A 22,812-nucleotide genomic window follows, 5' to 3' on the forward strand; every position below is an offset into this window, starting at 1 on the left:
CCTTAGTAACAACTTCAAGGTTATTCTAACTGCAAATAAACAAAGTTGAAGCCTGAAGGCGGCCTTGAGCGTCGGATGTGGTCATTGACACGCATAATATTTTCGTGTATGAGACTCGTGCAGTCCAATTTTTAAATATACCTAGCTCTTTAATGTAGGTAATTTCTTGTGTAATTTTATTTATGTCTTATACCGAAATGGAAGAAAGTGATAGAGAAACCATTCAACGAAACTACGCTACTCTGGTTCGCGAATGTAACATTGAAAAACTTCTTCCAGTTTTGGAACAAAAGGAAGTCTTCCCCACACAAGCAATAGAGAAGTACAAGGTATGTTTCCCTACGTTAGATTTTATTAACACAAAGTGATATAATAATAATACTATGCAATCAAAAATGAGTTGCTGTCGAGTCGCCTTTTAATTTTTTGTTTACATGGAAAATCGAATTTAACTTGAACTTCCAAAGGCGACTCGATAGCAACTCATTTTTGATCGCCTGTTATTATGTTATTAATATTTATAGTAACCGAGATGCCTACTTGATCCAAAGCTACAGTAACAGGATAACACCCCTTTTTTAACCTTAATTTTTATTTATTTATTACCCAGTGAGTTGATTGTGTGACTTGTGGACAAAGTAATATTCGGTGCGAATAGTGAGGTTCCAGCCGCCTCACTGGCTGCTATTTTTTATATATCAGTCAGACCTGAGTTGGGTAGATGTATTGCAATTCTCTGTAACAGCCAAGGTAACAGCTTTTGTCTCAGGTTCAGCACTTTTTAAAATTGCATGTCGAGTAGGTATATCAGTTCCGTTTAAATTTCCCTTTGAAATTTCTTAATATACTTAGTTCGATTTCGTACCCCTAATAGTTCTACAGTTTTAGTTGAGAATATTAGTACTTAAAAGTCGAGTTAAAAGTTCTGTTTATTAACTTGAAGTAATAGTAATGGCACTTCATTTGTATGGAGCAGTTTGCTTTATTAACGGCTGCTGTTTGATTTCAAAATCATCTACTAAAATATCCAATGGGGTTGGCATTGTTGACGGCGGGCCTATTTCTTTGAATGTAGATCGAAGTTAGTTCAGGTGTGAGCGAATCAACTTTCTCCAACCTTATTGGTAAACAAGAACATTGAAGTTGGTTCCACCGATCGCTTCAATAACTGAATCCACTTCCAATTGCGTGTGTTGTCATACGGCCTCGCATTCAGCTTTGCATACACTATGGAACCTGAAACTCATTTTTTCTACCAGTTCGAGCCGGATAAAAAGTTCGGTTTTTGACTGTGCACTGATTTTCTTATATATTTATATTATTATAATAAAGCAATCCAGGGGATACTCCAATCCGATCTTTTCGATTGCTGTATTACTTTTTTGATAGCACTCATAATTACGGAGGTAGCCTATAAAAGTGTGAAAAATGGGACCCTTGTACCTCGCCTTGTACATCAGTACTGTACAATTTAAAAATAGAAACACTTCAGAATCTACAGTTTCAGTGGCATAGAAAACTAATAAGTTTTACTGAATTTATCAAAAACTACTTAAACTAGGTCTCGAACTAGGTATATGCAAGGTATATGCAAACGTTTATCTAGAATTTAATTCTACGTGGAATATTGAAAAAAATATACAGGATGTTCCATTTAGAAAAATTGAGAAATCTGTATATAATGTCTTGACTATGAGATTTAAAAGAAGTATCAGCGACCCTCCTGTAATATAATCTCCTACGAGATTATTGGTTCATATTTTTAGCGCATTTTCCAACTCATGTTGGAGATATTTATTTCCTTACGCGCTTTCACATACTGCGCAATGTCAATTTTCTTATTTATAGAGATATATTTTTTTAAATTTTAACCACGGATGCTTCTAGTAAAGACAAACATATCGCATATTTTAAATATTATGTATGCTAAGTTTCTTATTTATAATAATATTTATGCCTTAATTTATTTTCCTTTGTATGTACACATAAATAGTCCGTTATATGACGTTTCGTGAAGTATCAATTCATTGAAAATGCTCTCAAGGTACTCGCCTTAAGGCGTCATTTTTGATTAATCAAGGACAGTGTTTTTAACATCTATCTATCCACAGGGGAGCGCGACTAGGCAGCACTTAGGTACACCACAAGCTCCTCAGGTTTGAGGAATGGGCAATCTGAGTTCAGCCATTGCTCGTTGTCGTATGGAAGCCTTCCGAGCCTCTGCCTTCACAGCTAAGTTCCGTAGGTCCGAAATTGAACTTTGCGCTCTTGTTATATAAGTTTTTTTTAATTCCACCTAGAACTGCGATTATTTTTGATAACTTGACAGATACTTTATCAAAGTGGCTGTTCCCAAAATTCAACAACTTGGTTGTATGCTCCTAATCTTCGATTTTATCCTCTTTCAAAAAGCAGCAAAAATTAGATTTAATTATTTAAGGTAGACGTGAGAAGTGTTCTTTCAATGTGCTTACGATAGCAATCTGAGTCATTTGACACTATTTGTACATGGTGGCCAAATAAGAATGTGAGGTACTGTATCTGGGAACTTGTCCATCATAGAGGCTTGCGGTAAAAAAATTAATTACTAAAACGGCCACGAGAAAAACCTGGAAAAATGTTTAAGTTTCTGCAATGGCCGCTAGGGGGCTTAACTGCAATCTGGAATCTAAAAAAGTGATTTTTCTGTGAATTCCGCTATATTAATCTAACAAAAAAATTTCCGGTCTTTGAAGTTAACGATAATCTGAACCTTTTTTGTTTGACAATTTTTCCTGTATCTCTATTTTATTTTATTTATTTATTTTATTTTATTTATCTAAAAATGAAGTGGGGTATTCAAAGGTTTCCGTAAAGAACACCCTGTATCTTCGAAACGACTGAGTCGATTTTAACAAACTCGAGTTAATTGAAAAGAGTTATTCTTCGTCTACAAAGTTTTGTTAGTTTCACATATCGCCGCTGGAGGGCTTTTTTCGACATTCCGCCAGAGATGGTTAATTTTCTCAAAAAAATTAAATGCGTTGGTTTGATTTTTTTTCATGAAAAAGTAGCTAAATGATGCCTAAACAAGGTCACGAAAACCGCATCTCGATATCTTGTTCCTAACCTAAAATTTAGACCAAAGAAAATTTTATACCCTCAAACTTTTATTTTTTTAAGCTAATTTTTCCGGAATTATTTTTATTATATAATTTGTGGCCCTAAGGTGGATCGATTTAAAAAAGGAAGCTTTTAATGCCGCCGTAAATGCTCGAAATGCTGGCCATCACGATATAAAAAATATATATTACAGCGGATCCTATAGTACCTGCCAACCTTTGGAAGCGTGTAGGTGGTGCTAGGGGAGTATTTGATATAGACACTTGGTCGAAATCTAAAATAAGGCGCCAGAGGTCCAAGATTTACCTTTCTGGGAATTTCCGCCTGTACGTAGGCAACTCCAACCGGCCGGCGGTTGCACACGGAGCGATTTCAGGCGGCGATGCTGTGCGCTGACACTTGATCAGAATTTTGTTTAATACGCCACGAATCCCGTCTTGCAACGACCCGACAAAGTGAATAAAACACTATGGCATAGTATAATAATAGTTGGGCTAGGATGTAGGAAGTGCATTGAGAACAACGGTGGCCACGCTTGAACACATTGTAAACGTATGCTTGAACTGTCGTTTTCCCTCCTCTCCCTCCCATGCGCTTCCTCGCGCAACTCGCCTCTTGCATCGCCCTCCGCGCGAAACGTCGGTCGGTTGCGGTGCCTGACATACACAGGCCGTGAAATTCCAGAAAGATAAATTTTGGTTCTGGCGCCCTTATTTTAGATTCCACCCCAATGGTCCTATATCAAAATACGCCCCTAGGCCACCCCCGATACGCTCCCAAACAGTGGCAGGTATATAGGAATCACCCTGTATATCATCAAGATATCTAGATGCTGTTTCTCGAACTTGTTTAGCATCATGTTTAGCTACTTTTTCATGAAAAAAAAAATCGAACTAATCCATTTTCAATTTTTTTAAGAAAGAACCATTTCATTCGAAGATAACGGGTGTTCTTTACGGAAACCTTTGAATACCCTCCACCACTTCATTTTTAGAGATACAGGAAAAATTGTTCAGATTATCGTCAACTTCAAAGACCGGACATTTTTTTGTTAGGTTAATATAGCGGAATTCACAGAAACATCACTTTTTTAGACTCCAGATTGCAGTCACGCCCCCTAGCGACCATTTCAGAAACTTAAAAATATTTTCCAGGTTTTGCTCGTGGCCGTTTTAGTAATAAATTTTTTTACCGCAAGCCTCTACGGTGGATAAATTCTCAGATACAGTACCTCGCATTCTTAGTTGGCCACCCTGTACAGTTCAAAAGATCGACCCTGATCTTTTCCCATGATTCATCTTTGGTAACACTATATTAACACACAACATCCCCCAACAAGTGTACTTACAGCTGTTACTAATACCTCTAGTAACTCTTAAAGTATATAAAGGAGAGCTGACGCGTCCGCCATATTGAGTGCCAAATATCCAGCGCTTAATTGAGAATGTAATAGAAAATGTCTTCATTTTCAGACACTCAAGGATAATTTGAAAATAAAACGAGCCGTATTCTTCGAAATTCAATCAAGAGGACCGAAAGCATTTGCCAAACTGGTTACGTCCCTACACGAAACCGATCAGTCTGCCTTGGCGGAACGTCTGGATCCGACGTTCGTCACTTACCTTCAACCGAAAAAGCACGCGCGACCATTTCAACTGCCGACGAATGTCGCCGAGAGTACTTGCAATCCTGAGGACATAATCGCACTCGCACAAAATAACGCACATAACACTATTAATTTGAATGCAGAACCTCTTAAGGTCAAAGTGACGTTTTCACACAGTTTTTATGATCAACATACTCATGTTCCTACGTATAGTACGCACTCGAAGAAACGAGGCATCGTGTTAATTATCAATATGATAAAGTACATGAACGATGTGCATTTGGAGCGGAAAGGTGCCGAAGTCGATGGTAGAAACTTAATCGACTTATTCTCCCAAATGGGTTTCATAGTGGAGTACCACATAAATTTATCAGCTAATGTGAGTCCGTCAGGAGCGTAAGTTTTAACATTAACGGTTTGGTTTTAGAGAATTAAGGACGTTATCTTTGAGTTTAAATCATCTCCGCAGCTTGAGGGTTGTGATATGGCATTTGTGATAATTATGGGCCATGGTGAAGATATTAATCATAAGAAAAATACGCATGTTTCGGACAATCTTTCCGAGGTTATTGGTTACGACAATCAATCGGTCTCGAACAAATGGATAGAAGAGCAGTTTACGAATGGTGAATGCAAAAAGCTGCAAAATAAGCCCAAGATTTTTATGTATCAAATGTGCAGGTGAGTTTACTTGGTAACAAACCCTCTTGTTTGGTTGGCTACGCCAGGCATATGCCAAAGTATCATGTGTAAAGTATCAATTACGGTACTTACGAACGTAACTTGCGAAGATGCAAAAGGCAAAAAGGTTTTATGTGTCAGTTAAAACACCTTTTATAAAATTCGGCCATGCCATGGAAGGTACGCCGGTTATCCCAACCAGTCCAGTGTATTTGCATCAGAACGTCCAAAAATTAAAAGTTGTGACGTCCTAACAATTTATAATTGGTCTTAAAATGCAAATTAATTACGAGAGCTTCTTTTACACCAGGCACGAGTTAATTGGATGATGTTTCTGTAAGTCATTAAATTAGCTACTGTTAATTGTACTCAACTTAAATGTGCGAGATGAAATTTCTAAATTCATACTTCTAATTAACCTCCAATTTCTCAAGTAGGCCTTTAGATCTCCTCTCAAACTGATACTGGCGTAAACCTGCAGGGCCTTGCAGTTTTAATGGTCATTTTAAATGAACATAGGAAACCAAAATCATCTAATAATTACGTTAAAGCGTTGAGTGAAGGATCTAGGTAGAGAGGCAATGCTTATGTTAAAAGCATAGTGAACGTGGGGTTTGAGATATAGGCGGCCAAGAGTGATCTCAGATCCCGACGGCAACAACCAAGTCGGCGATCCAGATCCGGATTGCATTATTTTATTTTCATATTTTCGCTACCACAATATTAACCTTACAATTACATTATCGCTTTATTAAATTTGCGCACAGCAGCGTTGAGCAAAGCGAGGGCAACAGGCGAAATATACGGTTACGGTAGGGCCGTATCAGAGGCTGCATGTGGCCCTTGTAAAATTAATTTGTGATCGATGATCGAAACAGTATGTTTACGGTGACCGAAACATATTATTTAAAAGTATTATAATGCACATTTTATATCTAGGTATATTCTATATAAAACAAGCGGCCGCATCAAAAGCAAGCCTTTAATCATGATAGCAGAATAGCTAGATAAAGTTACCAGCAGATTCGCCAATTAAACAAGTTGTCTTTGACCTTTCCGGTTATGATAAAGAGAAACACATAAAATAAATAATAATATACATAGTCACAGGTACCTATCATTATAAAATTCAGGAGGTACCGTCTTTTTTTCAAATTGTCACGTTAATTGCGAGAGAGTACCTATACCTAGCGTTATCGGTTTAAAATAAGTCGGTAGTGTGCTAAAATTGTAGGATGTGTTGCAAATCATATTTGCGTTTATGCAAATTGCTACATCAGCAATAAACATAGTGATGGGATAAGTTTCTTTAAATTTCCCATAACAGACGAAACTAGGACCAAGGTGTGGCAACGTAACTGCGGGAACATTAAGATTTTTGAAATGGACATCCAAGGGTTGAAACATAAATTAATATGTGAAAAACACTTTCTAACCGAACATATGTACAAAAGTGGACGACGTAAGTTGCTGAGGAAAAATGCTACTCCAATTCAATTTAAAGGTAAGGTAAACGTATATAACAGATTCCGTGTAGCTTTGCGGCTGAAGTACTTATTAGGAATTCCTACTAGAAATGGCTGAGCTCATTATCCCTTGCATGAAAATAGAATGACTCATTTTGTTTACGTGTGTTACAACAGTTTTCGATAGTTGCAATTGGAGTTACGCTAAAGACTGATTTCGTTGGAGAGGGCGGCTGGGCGAAAATACTTAATACTTGTAAATTGTAAAGAAGGAAAGCGCCGTCGAAATTGTCGGTGGCGTTAGCTATCGGTGTTGCAAAACGTGGACTCGGAGGGGCAGAGACGCGATGTGCGATAGAGAAGGGACTACCTTAGTAAAAGATCGGAAAGGATGACCGCTTTTCATATAGGCATTACCACTCTACCTAGATCCTTCACTCAACGGTTAAAGTGTTTATGATTAAAAATATCCGGTCGTAACTGAGCTTTTCAACGAAACAGACAGATGGTATTGCTTCGAAACTTTTTGAATGTTATTTATCTCGATTTAGACGACACTGGGTTCGTTGTAACTACAGATGATTTGATGGTGGAAAAAAATTCCCTTTAACACCTGTTGAAGACCTTAAAGAAAGGCTTTCTTATGTGAATCAACGCTTGATAAACACAATTCGACTTTACTTTAAACGGCATAATAAAAATCTCTTTGAGCACTTTCTAAACTTTTTTCGACAACATTACAATTAACAAGATTGACTGTCTTTTCAAAAAGCTCTGATAACGGCAAACTGTCGAACAGACGCAACGCCTACCAAACAACTATTCATGTCTGCGACCAAAAAGCCACACTTCCCGTCTTCCTCTGTTATGTAAAACATTCTTCCATTTCATTTTCCGAACCAACTCCTTATCAAATTATTGCGCGTCGTCAATGAATAAACTCCACACACACACATGTGTAAACTTACGACGAAAGACATATGCTTATCTACACCTAATTGGCTTGTACGGAGCGATAACGAAACTTCTTATCGCAGTGACCGGATTTACAAGAGATAACTTACATAAAACATTCGCCAATTCAAAATAAACAAAGCAATTATTTGAACAAAATCAAACATCAAATAATTTGGATACAAAACCTTGACCTTAAATTAATATGAGTTTTATAAATACAGTACGTCCTAAGATGAGGTAACTATAATCAACCATATTATACGTTGTTAATGGCAGTTCTTACGTTGAATAAAACTTTACTTATCTGGAAAGTTTGTGTTCTGTACTTTATTTATAATTTGTTGTGATAGATTTTATCTATGAATATTTGAACTTTGTCAAAATTTTAAGGTTGCCGAACAGTTTTTTGAATTTATTTGAAAACTGTGCATGTTACATGAAAACTACATGTAACGTTTTAGAACAAACAGGACTTCTCGGAAAGTGAAAAAATGGTTTATTATAGGTATTCACAATATCAAAAATCGACTCCCTCTCATCTTGGGACATACTGTATTTTGAAATGGCAAGTAATTTAACCCTCCTCTTTCATCTTATTTTGTAATTTGCGCTGTCGAGTTTTTTTCGACCATGGATGCTTGTCCAGTACCTATTGTAACACAGTAATACGCATAACCAAACTTTATTTGGTTGATGTACTGTATGTCGCCTTTACGTTTCACAAAACCTATACTTTAGCATTTGGAAATACAAATCAACATAGTTGTCATTCTATTCAATTCATACCTTATCAGATTTGTATTTCCAAACCCTCATTTTTTTCATCGCAGATTTTTAATTATGAAATGTTTGTTGTAGATTAACCGATGAACTTGCAAATCCGAAATATCAAGACAACTGTCTTTAGTCGTTTCTCTGACTGTAAGAAATGATACTAGGCTAGTATAATAGAATGTGTCTTTCTCCAAATCTTCCTTGTAGGTCTAAAACTGTCCGGAGATGAATCTCATAAGTAACTTCATATATTTTGGGGCTTCCTAATTTTTCATACTTTTCTGTTTCCATATTGGCTAGCATGAAATGTATGTGTAGGAAGCAGTTTTTCGTTGATTGAATGCTTTCTGATCAAGCAATTGGTAGTGTTTATTTGATTTCCAATAATTCAATTTCTTATAGTCTTTCTATATTTTTTTATTTGTCTTGTTCTATTTCATCATTTTTTTTCCATTTTTATTTTTTTCTGTGTCCGTTATATTTATATTATTTCCAATTTTCCTTCATATATTTTGTTTCTTTCTGTTTCATCATTTTTTTCATATCTTTTTTTGAATCTTTTTCTGCATGTTTTTCACAGATATATTGCTTTGGCGTCATTGCGCAGAAATCGCATAAAATCTGCATTGTATTACTAAGTAGGTACCTATTGATCACAGGACCACATCAAGGCTTCTATTAACAAATGGCTGGTAGTGCAATTTTATTCGTAAGTGCTATAATATTGTTTTAACTAAGGAATAAAAAAATATTGGTGGTGAATCGGTACATCAAACTGCTGAGTCAATCAACAATTTACATCTTAGTGGTTAAGTCAGGTGTTTGTGAGTTTAATTTATTGTAGATACATTATGGTAAAATGAGTATCAAATTCCAATTTTGGGTAAAGTATTATTTAAGTTACATAAAATCCCTATGTTTTGAAAGTGTGGTCTATTTAAAAACAAATTCCACATATTCTTTTAAATCAGTCTCTCTGTGTGTTAAAATTACCTTTAATTGTATTAAAAGGAACGATTATAATCTATTTTATATTTTCAGGGGCAAATTTCCGGATTTTGGTGCAGCTCAATCTCGCATCGAACACGATTCGGGTATTAGAACACCTCGACCTGCTCGTGTAATGTTACGAAGTTGTAGTGATATGTTAATTGCTCATTCTACACTGCCAGGTGCAATGAAAGTAAACACATTGAACTTTTAACACCTTCAGTTTTTTTCTAGGCGATGCATCTCATCGAGACGTATACTTGGGTACATGGTACATTAATTTATTTTGTAAATACATGATGCTACGCGCTCATGACACGCACCTAGAAGACATATTTAAACTAATTGATTCCGAACTGGCTCATTTACGTTCGGCGGAGTATACCATGCAAACTTCCATGTACACCAACATCGGATTTAAGACTTGTTACGTACATCCAGGAATTTACTTGGATGGTAATGAAATTCGAAGGATAGATGAAGACGCCGTACCTGAAGTTAATGACAATGTTGCGTGAGGCAAAAATGACAAGGTTGGGAGTTCTAATTTGTGACATATTAGGAATATTAGGCAGCACTCATCGTCAGCGAGTGATATTGTATTGTTGATATTTTATTATGATAATTAATTATAAGTTGCGGTATCATATTGTATTGCTATTTTGATTATGGAATTTACAGTAATTGTGCAATTTTAAAAATAAAGTATTATTTTTTCAATCTTCGTGTATTGCCGGTATATTCTGGTACTTAATTGCCCTAGCAAAGGGAAATAAGATTGAACAGTTTCATACAAGAAACTCATGACGAGAAGGATACGAGTCACTGTGAAGCCTCATGTATTGCAACAAAAAATCTGGAAATGGAACTTGAATTTTCCAGCTGGAGGCGCACTCGAGTGGGAACGTCAAAAAATAAAACTTGTTTACCAGTAAATCTCCCATTTTGAGTATACAATGGACGCCAAATTACCTAATTAAATTTGTTTAATTAATTAGTCGATCTATTCTAAAATTTGGGGCCAGCCTAAAAATTCATGCCTCTTAAGCGTGCTTTATTTGACACTAGACGCCATCTTATCTGACAAGGTTTGCTGCAACACATCTCATTAGCTACCAGATGCTCGCTCAAATAGGGGTGTGAAATTTAAAAAAATTCGGTAGTCCATTAGTAAGTAGACGTAACTTACATTAATAAAAACTTATCTGCACTCTACAGCGAGCAAAAGCAGATTAAATGGTCTTCCAATGTTATCGATAGAAAAATAAACTTCTCTAGAGATCAATTATGTGATATAGTACCTATAGACAAAATTTAGTAAAATAGTGTATAGGGTGTTCTAAATTGCGTGTTTTTGGAGGATATTTTGAGCAAACTTTAAGATGCTGTATCTCGGTATAAAAATACCCGCCCCTTCTAAGGGACTATTTTACGTAGGTAAGGTTTATTTATACTTTTTTGATATTCCTGAAGGTGGCAAAAAACCACGAACTTATAAATTAAGATGGACTGCTGAAAAAAAGGTTAATGTTGGGTTAATGCTTGTTTATTAGTTGATTTGAATTTCGCGCCATGTGAGTGCACATCATGGCGGCCCCCATGTAGGTGTGATTTGTTAATTCAGCATTAACAGTCCATATTAATTTATTAGTTCGTGCAAAAAAGTAACCAAATGAGTTACGGCACTCAATACCGGTACTGATCTCAACTTGTTATTGAACTTACATGTCACCTCACATGCTAGGAACATTATTTTGTTAATATTGTTATTATGCATTCCCATCATTACAAACAATAAGTTTTGCTACACAATTTCATATTAATTTGTCAATTGGTTTTTTCCCAGCCTATTCTGTTTTTATTCGGTGAACTACCATTTCTAAAGTTTATTCTTGCAATGTAATTTATTTGGACATATTTCCGAACTTCCGTAATCTTCATAATATGAACAATAATTATTAATCAATAACATTTCACAATTTGAGTGTTTTTTTTACGTTTCTTCCCTACTGTACTTCAGATCATAGCGTTGTTTACAACTAACGTAAGAGGGCCCTGCTTAAGATGTTTGATCACGTGCCACTTTTCGATTTCATTCCGAGGCCATTTTTAAACGTTGCCGGGTTGACTTTATTTATGTGTTCTGTAGTGTGAAGTTAGCGTAGAACTTGATGGGGATTAAGAACACTACAAAGTGAAAATCCCTTAACCACCATTAATATGTGTGTGGTAAATTTACAAAATTGCTGGTATAGGAAATTTTATACATTTAACGCTTCATAATGAAAGTAAGTACTTTAAGAAAAGAAAGTATTCAAGCAGATAAAAGTCGAAATGTCACAGTGCTGCCACGATCTCGTACACCTCAAAAGTTTCGTTCAAGTTTGCAGAAAGCAGAGCATGTCATGGATATACGGGATTTGCGTTCAGGGAAAAGGGGGTCGTTTCGTATTTAGATTCGCCGAGGTATTTAAGTAAAAATTTGGTGAGAAAGCGGGGTATTTGAGGGTGATCAAACCAGAGCAACAGGTTTTTGAGTTTCACATTATGAGGAGCTAAGAACCAACGTTTCGCAAGGTAAGAGTAATTAACGGTTTATTTATTACGGAGCTAGCTGTAGTATGTGGGTATTATTCCATTGCAGAAGATTGTTACAGTAAAATTTTTGTCAGTGCCGTAGAAATTAAATTTTATTTTAGGAGCGCAGAGTGTTCAACCCCGGCAAGTGTAACTAGCCATTTAGAAACGTATGCAGAAGTTATTAAAAAATTCCTATCCCTGTTTCTCCACATACAATATACTATGAAAGAGTGATGTGAAAATATAACACCACTTTCAGATATTAAGAGAACATATATAGAAATTTTTATTGACTATAATCTAATTGGCCGAATATTAATCATACAATATAAAATATTACAACAATATTTTTACAATTATTTTAGAAATTAACTAATAAATAGATACAACAAACTGTGTGCAGTATAAAAATACCTTAACATGAATACTTCTATGTACTCGCTGAAACAATTACATATTGCAATAAGACCGTGTAAATCTCTACTAAATTAAAAAACGAAAATGTGAAAACATCAATTCTTTTCATTATTAGTAGTTCTACGACGCGTGCTTGTGAATTGCATACGTGGTTTATAGAGATCATCGCTGGAGTATCGCTGTCTGTTTGCCGCTAAAATAAAATAAGACGAATTAAGTGTTCAGATTACCCAAGGACAAAAAATACATCCTAACAGTGGGTTGCATTAAATTCGATTTGTTTTTAAACATATTCCAAAATCATTGTTGCATTGGACTGCGTATAACTTTCCCCCTTCTCAAATTTTTCTCACGTTTTTTAAAATCTTTTTAAATCTACTGTTCAATGGTATTAGTATTATGTTATATAATTTAATTACAATTAAAACCCTTTTTTTTAATACTTAACTGTCAAGTAGAACTCACCTCTGTTTCTCCTAGGTCTACCTTCAGATACTTCGTTTCTTTTTTCGCTATTAAATGATTTTTCACTGTCTGCTGGACTCAGAGGCAAATTAAAATTTTCTAAGGTATTTACTAAAAAGGAACATAAATAAGACACGAAAATATTTTCAAAAATGGAATATATACCAGCGCTGTCCGTTAATTTTGCCTTTTTTCCTTTATGTTTCGGTGTGCTGGCGGGCTCAATCGTGGAATTGTTGAGCTTTACACTTAAAAGATCTGAAAGAACTGATTTAAAATCTCTAAAGAAAAACGGAATACAATATAATATCAAGAAATACAAAAGAATGCAAGAGATTTAGCATCCATTTTGTGCAAAGTGTAATTGTATCATAAAATCTCGTTTCTTGAAAATTAGTAAAATTCATTAGGATTCTCTTGTATTCCTTGCTATCGGATACCACATGTTTGTACAAGAAGACCACATGCACTACCCCCTCACAAGATACTAACCTCCCAACTCTTTGCTAATTTTATTATTGTTGCGCACATCCGAGTGCTCATTAGAGATACGTTTAATACCTCTTCCAGGCGAAATAATGATCTCGTTACTTGTCACATCAACAACTTCAACTTTGGGCAGTCTATTAAAATCGCTAAACTCCTCGGTACTTTTTTTAAGTCTAGATTTGTCCTTCTCAGCCAAATCTATTAAGTACGCTTTCGACAACTTTGCAAGATCAGATTCCCACTGTGTAATGGTTTGGTTCGACTTATTTAGACAAAGTTCGGCTTCGTCGACCAGCTGCTTGCCAAAACCTTTGAAATCGTGTTTGTTTGTTACTTGCTTTTCGTTTTTAGTGCCGTCTTCTTTTTTAGTTTCTACTTCACTTTGTTCTATTTTGTGATCCTTAATTGTTTCGGAGGCGTCAACGTACGAATTATAATCGACTTGTAGAATATTTTGGGCGTTCAACTTGGCTTCGATTGCATCCCAGCTTTCTTTGCTTATTACAGAAGTCTGTAATGAAGTTTCGTCCTCAGCAGGAAGTTTAACTTCTTCAACTTTGTTTTCAGTGTCGTTCTTATTCTTTTCCAGAGCTGTATTATTGACGGTTATGTTATGAATTAGAGAACTATTTGTACTTAATAGCTCCATTTGCTTTTGTTTTTCTAATTTACCCAACTTTTTTCTGATTTTCATCAACCTTTTCGCCTCAAAAATATTGGAAGCGAATTTGGGTTTAATTAGCTTTAAATGTGGCACTGTATTCGATAACACTCTGGCATTTTCCTCTTCCGAAACGATGCATGGAATTGAAGCAATGTCCGCCGGTTGCGCTAATAGAGATATGGTAGCATCCGAGTTCCCAGAATCGGCCCCAGTGCTTGCTCCTGAATCCACCACAGACGATTCTTGACTGGACTTTTGTAACTGGGAGGGCGTTGTTAAATCGGTCAATGAGCCCGAGGAGCTGTGTGTTCCTGATTGGCCATCGCTCGAATCACGATCGGTCGAGCGACGATGAGACCTTTTTTCTTTCAAGCTGTAGTGATCGTCTTTCCTTACATCTTTACGGGAATCTCGTTTATCTTTGTCTCCTTTGTCACTTTTTCGATCTGAAGAACTATGTGAATGTTTGTCTTTTTTATCTGATTTATCACTACTTTTTTTGTTGTCCTTTGATGATGTTTTGCTCGAGTCGGAGGAACTTTTTCCATTATGTTTCGAATGAGACTTGTCATCTCTACTTTTTTTCGAACTACTATGTGATCTTGACTTTTCCTCTTTATTATCTTTAGAACTTTTAGATTCTGACGATGTTCTGCTTTTACCGTCCTTATGCTCGCCGGATTCTTTACTTTTACTATCGTGAGACTCTCGCTTCGAACTCTTTTCCTTGCTATGCCTGTGACCGGAAGAACTACGTTCACGCTCCTTGTCTTTGCTTGAACTTGACTTACTATCACCATGCTTTTGGTCCTTATCACTTTTACTTTTTTTGTCTTTATCTTTTCTTGAACTTGAATCGCTACTCTTACTGCTATGATGATCCCTCTTATCCTTGTCTGACTTCCTATCTTTGTCGCTCTTACGATCCTTACTATCGTACTTTGATTTATGAGAACTGTGCCTATGCGAGCTATGATGCTTGTCCGATTTTTTATCCGAAGAGCGTTTCTCCTCAACCTTTTTGATTTCTTCTACTTTTTCGCCAGATGACGTTATCTCCACAGTTTCTGACGACGATTGAGAATCTGGCACATCTACTGATTTCGCGCTTGTATCAAAAGTTTTAGTGCTTGATACTCTAGATGCATTGGAATCATCATTAATTTCCATTTTCATTTCTTGCTCTTCGCATACTGCAACCGAGAGCTGATCGTCTGAACTTTGTTTGGATAATTGTGAATCTGCATTAGTAATTTCAACTGGTGGTAGCTCCTTGTTTTCATTTTCAAAGCTGTGGTTTGATTCGTGGCTTATTAAACCTAGAACATAAGAACACATTTAGCACTTGATAATATACAGTGATATTTATTAAGAAGTGGTAGACATAGGAATTTATGCTCGGATTTATGTGTATTATTTTTCCCTATGTCTACTGTCTGCTGAAGGACGCCTAATTTTATGCAACCAAAATAATTTTTTTAAACAAATAAAGATCTGGCTGTCATATTAATTTATTTGAATATTGTTGCTTTGGCTCCCGTAGCTTTATTTTCGTTTGTGTGCGATATATTCAACTGAAGAAACAGTTGAATATTGTTAATTGGTATAGTACCGGTAACAGTTTAAAAAGTGTAAAGATTTATTTTCTGTTAAGCCAAAGCACAAATATTCAAACTAATTAATATGACAGCCAGATGTTTATTTGTTTTAAAAAGTTATTTTAGATGTATAAAATTAGGCTTCCTTCAGTAGAGATTTTTTCTTTTAGAAGTAGACATAGAGATAAACAATTCACATAAATCTCTATGTTTACTTCTTAATAAATATCACTGTATGTAAGTACCTATGTAATTATTTATGTATTTATTTAAAATAACCCCTTCCTCACACAGCACAACCTTTTTTGAGAGATCGTTTTCTTTTAATGTATATATGATTTACAATAGCTTACCCAATCGTTTTAAGGGGTTACCTGTGAAGTTTTTAAATTGTAAATATAAAGATTTTTTGTTTAATGAACAATGAACATTTGGAAGGTAAACTAGCTTGTCACTACTAGCGTTGGGCAAAAAAATCGATTAATCGATTATAATCAAACGATAATCGATAATCGGGTTTGATTATTCTATTAAATTAATCGATTAATCGATTATTTGAATCGATTATTTGATTCATCGATTATTTGATTAATCGGTTATTTGATTAATCGATTGTTTGATTAATCGATTATTTGATTAATAGGTTATTTGATTAATCGATTGTTTGATTAATCAATTAACGTCACTTTAAGCAGCTAAAATGAATTAAGATTGTATCATCAAAACTAAAGCACACCTCATCGGAGAGTAAGCTGCCTAATCATTTATTTTTATTTATTTATTTTTATTTTTGACCTTCATTTTCAAATGGGCAGGGTTTCAGCCAAGGCTGTTCTACCAACCAACCCACTATGCATTTGCAAATATCCATGCCCGAACCCGGATTCGAACCAGGGACACTTTGTTGATTATTGATTAATCGATCTGCCTAGTAATGAACGATTTGATGAGTAATGGAATTATTTTTTTTTATTATTATTAAATAATTAACGTATTAATGCATACAAACAGATATTTATCACTCCTTGTATGTGACAATCGACTTTTGATTAAACGATTAGGTGATTAATCGATTATTTGGTTAATCGATGATTTGATTAATCGATAATTTGATTAATCGATGATTTGATTAATCGATTATTTGATTAATCGATTATTTGATTAATCGATTATGTGATTAATCGATTATTTGATTAATCGATTAATCAGTGTAATCGATTATTTTTCATAATCGATTATCGATTATTCAAACCCGTAATCGCCCAGCCCTAGTCACTACTAGATGGAATAACATATTCAGATAGATATTAGATACTTTTTACAACGCGTTTTCCAGAAGAACATTTACTTGCGACTTTGATTTTGTTTGTAGATATATATTGAGGTCGGATTGAAAAGCAGACGCTGATCTGAATCACACCTTACGGTTTAAAACTGCAGTAGTTTAAGTTTATTAAGCATTATAAGCATTTATTTTATTTTTTTCTTTACACTAATTTTTTTAATCAATTTTTTACAATTCTCTTTAAATGCTTTTTTAATGGTAACTGTCTCATTTGTTATATGGCTACTGCAGTTATTAAATAAAGGCATATTATTATGGTCGGTGCTTCTTGAGAAAAAAAAAAATTTCACACACGCACATTGGAAATCTAGGGTAGTATGTAATTCATACTTACCAACATAGCTATTGATAGGCCAACGCTATCAGGAACAAGGAAAACAACAACAAAAATTAATTATAATAATTCCTGTAAGTTTAGCAATTTTATTAAATGGAGTTTATTGTGTAAGTGTTTCTATTATTATTGTTATTATTATAATATAATTCTTGCTTGGGTTTTTTACGTTAATTATATTAATTGGCTCTTTATATAGGGTGATTCAAAAATGATGGATACAATTTTAGTTAGTATACATACATACAAGAAGATTACAAGCACTTTCGGACATTTCCGTTAATAACTTTTTTTCGGCTACTGCAAGGTACTCCGAGTTTTTTTTTATCGCCTCTAATTCGAGCAGCGAAAATTTTCCTACGGTCCAGTACCCCACGCGGGATACCTGCCATAAGCACAAGTGAAGGTACCAAAAGGGCACTTCTAAATAAGTTCGAAAAGCGCCAACTGGATCGCGTGCGTGAAGGTAGCCCATACTTCAGTACTCTTCTGTAGTACCGTTTGAGTACTATCTTAAAATGACAGCAAAAATTTAGTTCCTATGAAGGACACCGATATTTTTATGTACTGGCTGGCGGGATTTGGAAGCTAGCCAGTACACTGGATATCAATAACCCGCACACTAATATACAACGGTACTATTTAGTACTTCTTGGGTACTGAATACATACACAATCAGTTTCTTGGTCCCTCTAAGAGTTGCCTTGTACTGGCTACTGTCCAAATTCCGCTAGCCAGTACTCGTGAAATTGATAACCAGGATATAAACAAACAGCAGTACCATTTAGTACTGCTTAACGATTGCTTAAATGTAAAATCAGTTTTCTGATACCATTAGGATTACACTAGTACTCTAGCTAGTATAAATAAACATTAGTACGAGTTTGTACTTTCTAGGTAGTAAATGTAAATAGAATTAGTTGTGTGATAGCTTTAAAGATATACAATGCGATGAAAAATGATCGCCCATCTATTTTTACGCCACTATTACAGAGATGTCGCTAAAAATCGCTTGTCTAAAAGAAATCCGAAATTATTTTAATTACCAACAAATTTGTAATTGTTCGACTGCTCGCCTATCGGTGGGCGTTTTGAATTGGAATTTTGAATCGATATTTACTTTATTCTTACAGAAAAAACATTCTTCAACGTAAATACAGACATCTATTAATGACGAGCAGAAATACACAGACTAGCGCGAGCAATATTGTTTTAGTAAATCTGAACTAGACGAATGTCGAACGTATGCGATATGCACAATTTTGCTTGCAAAGTGACATTTGTTCGAGTGTTTCTTTCAAACAGTACGCCAATTTATCGCTGTGATTGTAAAATACGAGTATACACAGTGTCCATTTTTCGAGTGCCACTATGGGAATCTCGCTTATCTTAAGAGATAGAAACTTGATTAAATTAGGGCATAGTTGCGAATTTTCGTGCTGAATAATAATCTAAAAAGAAATTTATAATATCTTCAATAGTTTTGAAAATATGGCAAAAAATCGAAAATTTCTGATTTTCATTTTTAACTTTTTCATGGTAAACTAATTGTACTAGACCCTGTACTAGACATTTCTAATTAACACATTATTCAGACACTTTTTAATGGAGATTTCGAATATGGCATCCCGTTTTTAATAACTTTCAAGATAACGGAGGAACACGTGGCAACTTTAGTTTTTTATGGGCGCCGTTTTGGATTTTAACATTTTGAGATTAGGTCTTTTTTTTATCTTTACAACGATATATCACACATGGTGGTTCAGTATCACATTTTTCCTGAAAATACAATTTTCATTTTATGCGAAGAGTGCTAGGTATGCAAAAACAAAACGTTCTTTTGTTGTGAGCAAAATGTTGACTTATTTCAAGCAGTGTCATTTACGTTTGAGCTTGTTTTATTGCTAAAATATTATTTATCCTTATGTATTTTGTTCTAATTTGAATTATAATTTTCTTGCAAAACGAAGGTTCAATTCTGTTCATATGAAAATCGAATTTTCTCAACACATCTAGTTCCCTGATGCCAACACTGCAACCGGACATATGCATCAAACTGTCAAACTTTGGTTCACAATAAAAGAACGTTTTGTTTTTCCAAAGCCCAAAAAATTAAAAATTGTATTTTAGGAAAAATGTGATGCTGAACCACCATGTGTGATATATCGTCGTAAGGAGAAAAAAAGACGTAATCTGAAAATCTCAAAATTAAAAATGGCGCCCATAAGAAAAAGTAAAGTTGCCACGTGGTTCTCTGTCATCTTAAAAGTTATTTAAAACGAGATGTCACATTTGAAATCTCCATTGAAAAGTGTTCGAATAATGTGTTAATTAGAAATGTCTAGTACGACTAGTTTATCATGAAAAAATTAAAAACGAAAATCAGAAAGTTTCGTTTTTTTGCGATATTTTCAAAACTATTGATGATTTTTTAAATTTCTTTTCAGATGGTTATTCAGCAGGGAAATTCGCAACTTTGCCCCCATTTAACCAACTTTCTATCTCTTAAGGTAAGCGAGATCCCCATAGTGGCACTCGAAAAATGGACACCGTGTATATTGCAAAAAAATAATGTGGTTGAATAGAAAGTAAAAATGCCTTTAATTTGATGTGGCACTCCAAAATTCTTGAGGAGTTGCTGTGACACCCACGGGGTGGAGATTCCAAGTGTATGTTATAGATATTTCGTCCCCCTCAAAATCAAAATTGAGCTGTTTCGGAAGTTCTCCGAAAATGACCGCTTTTCCAGAAAAGGAGGGTCGAATTTTCGTTGGGACCCCCTGCATACTTACATATTCGTTTAATATCGGGCGATCGAAAATGATTGGTTGTCGAGTCGCCTTTGGAAGTTCAAGTTAAATATGATTTCCGAGATGATTTCACATGTAAACAAAAATTCCAAAGGCGACTAGACAGCCAATCATTTTTGATCGCATTGTATATCTTTAAAGCTGTCACACAACTAATTCTATTTACATTTACTACCTAGAAAGTACAAACTCTTACTAATGCTTATTTATGTACCGTAGGTACATCAATATTCCTTGTACTGGCTAGTGAGAATTAGACGGTAGACAGTACTAGTGTAATCCTAGATATCTAAAAAATGAACCGCACGTTGAATCAGTCATGAGCAGTACTAAATGGTACTGCTGTTTGCTTATGCTCTGGTTATTAATTTCCCATGTACTGGTTATCAGCATATGGACGGTGGTCAGTACAAGGTAATCCTTAAAAGTACCACTCAGTTGATTGGATATATATTTGCTACCTAGGAAGTACGAAATCATACTATCGCTTATTTATGTGCCGTACATCAATATCCATTGTACCTACTAGCTATCCAGATTTGGAAGGTAGCCAGTACTAGTGTATCCTAATGGTAACAGAAAACTGATTTTATATTTAATCAGCCCTTAAGCAGTACTAAATGGTACTGCTGTTTGTTTATATCCTGGTTATCAATTTCACGAGTACTGGCTAGCGGAATTTGGACAGTAGCCAGTACAAGGCAATTCTTAAAGGTACCAAGAAACTGATTGTGTATGTATTCAGTTCCCAAGAAGTACTAAATAGTACCGTTGTATATTAGTGTGCGGGTTATCGATATCTAGTGTACTTGCTAGCTTCCAAATCCCGCCAGCCAGTACATAAAAATATCGGTGTCCATAGGTAGCAAATTTTTGTTGTCGTTTTAAGATAGTACTCAAACGGTACACTACAGAGTACTGAACTACTGGCGCGTACGAACTACTGGCGCGTACTAGCTACCTTCACGCACGCCATTGGACCGCGTAATACGTTGCGAGTCTTAACCCAAAACTCTGGGCCTTTGGGGGGGGGGGGGGGAGGCGCAAAGTTTGTTGTTTGCCATTATAAATTTATTATGAGATTTATTACCACTGGTTGTTATTTTATTTTGTTTGTCAAGTAAAAATTCAATATGGCGTCCATAAGAAACAAAAAAGTAGCAACCTGTAGCTTCTACATCTCGTGCGCTATATATATTCTAATAAAGTACTAACAGATTCAGATTCTTCGAAAAAAGTGCCCATAAAAAGGGTAGGTACGTACTAACGAAAACCATCATATTCAGATTACTTCGTCACATCACAGTGATGGTGTAGTCTGAATGCTTTCAATGTAATATTTGACGTTTCGTTGGCAGTGCGGTGACGAAATGGTGGCGATACGTACAGTATGAATCACGCCTAAAGGTACGGTTTTGCTGGAGCTGTCAACGGCGGACCACTACACCTTATTATTTATTATGGAGGTGGTTTCCTTGGCGACCGTCAACGGCTCCAACGAAACCGTACCTTAATAAAACAATACCTACCTGAAATTCCAGATAAGTTGGAATCAACTGAATTTTCTTCGTGTATAAGAGTTTGCTCAATGGGTTCAAACGGAGGAGAATCATCTTCGTCCATTTTCTCATCCAATTTCTGCGATTCGTTACTAACATCCATTTTCTTTTCTTGCGATTCGGATTCTGGAGAGATGGCCTCTAAATCGTTAGGCAACAAATCCAATTTTATGTCACTTTTCATATCTTTTTTTAAATCGTCGAATGCTGTCGGTTTTTGGATCCCTAAAACTTTATAGACGACATTCTCGACTTGTGGCAGAAATATTGTGTTGATTTTCGGATTTACGACTTGATCGACAATACGCTCTACACCCGTTTCAAGGAAACCGGACCTGTGTAAGATGCTGTTTTAGTATGGACATTGAGAAACGAAATTGTGACTTACTCGGATATGTTTTTGCGTAACATTTCTCGAACTTGGTTTTTGTTCATGTCGGACCTCCACTTTTGTGATTTTAGGAAACCACTGACGCTTCCTTCCACCCTTTGCCTTAAGTTTTGATATGCAGGTTTGGTATCAACGTCGGCGATGCATTCTTTTCGTAAATTATCGAATATTCCCTGAGACTTTAACTCATATACGATGTGATCGATTAATCTTGGGTCACCCGGCAGATACGTGTTATTTACAACTTCCATTAGTCTAGTCAATAACTATAATTCGCTTGTTTACAAAAATTCAGAATGTTGTGGATTTCTGACACAACCCAACTCGCCGTACAAAAAAAGATCTAAACGTCGTCCTTAGTTACAATCTGCGCATGCGCAAGAAACGTCAAACGGGCAATTGTTTTTAATTAAAATGTAGGTTTTAGGTTAGGTTATTGTGAGAAATGCAATAAATTGTTTTCATCACATTCACAATGAATAAACATATTCGTAATGTACATTTAAACTCGCAAACTTTTGAGGTTGTTATACCAAGAGCAGCAGCAGTATAAAATCTGAAAAGTACAGTATAAGCCCCACGTT

General features: G+C 35.4%; 2 protein-coding genes across 2 annotated transcripts; one reads left to right on the top strand and one right to left on the bottom strand.

Annotated features, from left to right (window-relative positions):
- Positions 1-25: 25 nt before the first annotated feature.
- Positions 26-10,296, top strand: LOC116176389 (caspase Dronc-like). The gene is made up of 5 exons (XM_031494920.1): positions 26-329; positions 4,575-5,087; positions 5,136-5,389; positions 9,628-9,758; positions 9,811-10,296. The coding sequence occupies exons 1-5, from the start codon at positions 183-185 to the stop codon at positions 10,092-10,094; spliced, it is 1,329 nt and encodes a 442-aa protein (XP_031350780.1). The 5' UTR covers positions 26-182; the 3' UTR covers positions 10,095-10,296.
- Positions 10,297-12,416: 2,120 nt separating this feature from the next.
- LOC116176029 (biorientation of chromosomes in cell division protein 1-like 1) lies at positions 12,417-22,587 on the bottom strand. The gene is made up of 6 exons (XM_031494464.1): positions 22,226-22,587; positions 21,808-22,172; positions 13,531-15,510; positions 13,204-13,296; positions 13,039-13,149; positions 12,417-12,766 (listed from the first exon to the last, which is right to left on the bottom strand). The coding sequence occupies exons 1-6, from the start codon at positions 22,477-22,479 to the stop codon at positions 12,669-12,671; spliced, it is 2,901 nt and encodes a 966-aa protein (XP_031350324.1). The 5' UTR covers positions 22,480-22,587; the 3' UTR covers positions 12,417-12,668.
- Positions 22,588-22,812: the final 225 nt, after the last annotated feature.

The sequence above is a fragment of the Photinus pyralis genome, unplaced genomic scaffold (assembly GCF_008802855.1).
Source record: "Photinus pyralis isolate 1611_PpyrPB1 unplaced genomic scaffold, Ppyr1.3 Ppyr1.4_LG7, whole genome shotgun sequence".
NCBI lineage: Eukaryota > Metazoa > Arthropoda > Insecta > Coleoptera > Lampyridae > Photinus > Photinus pyralis.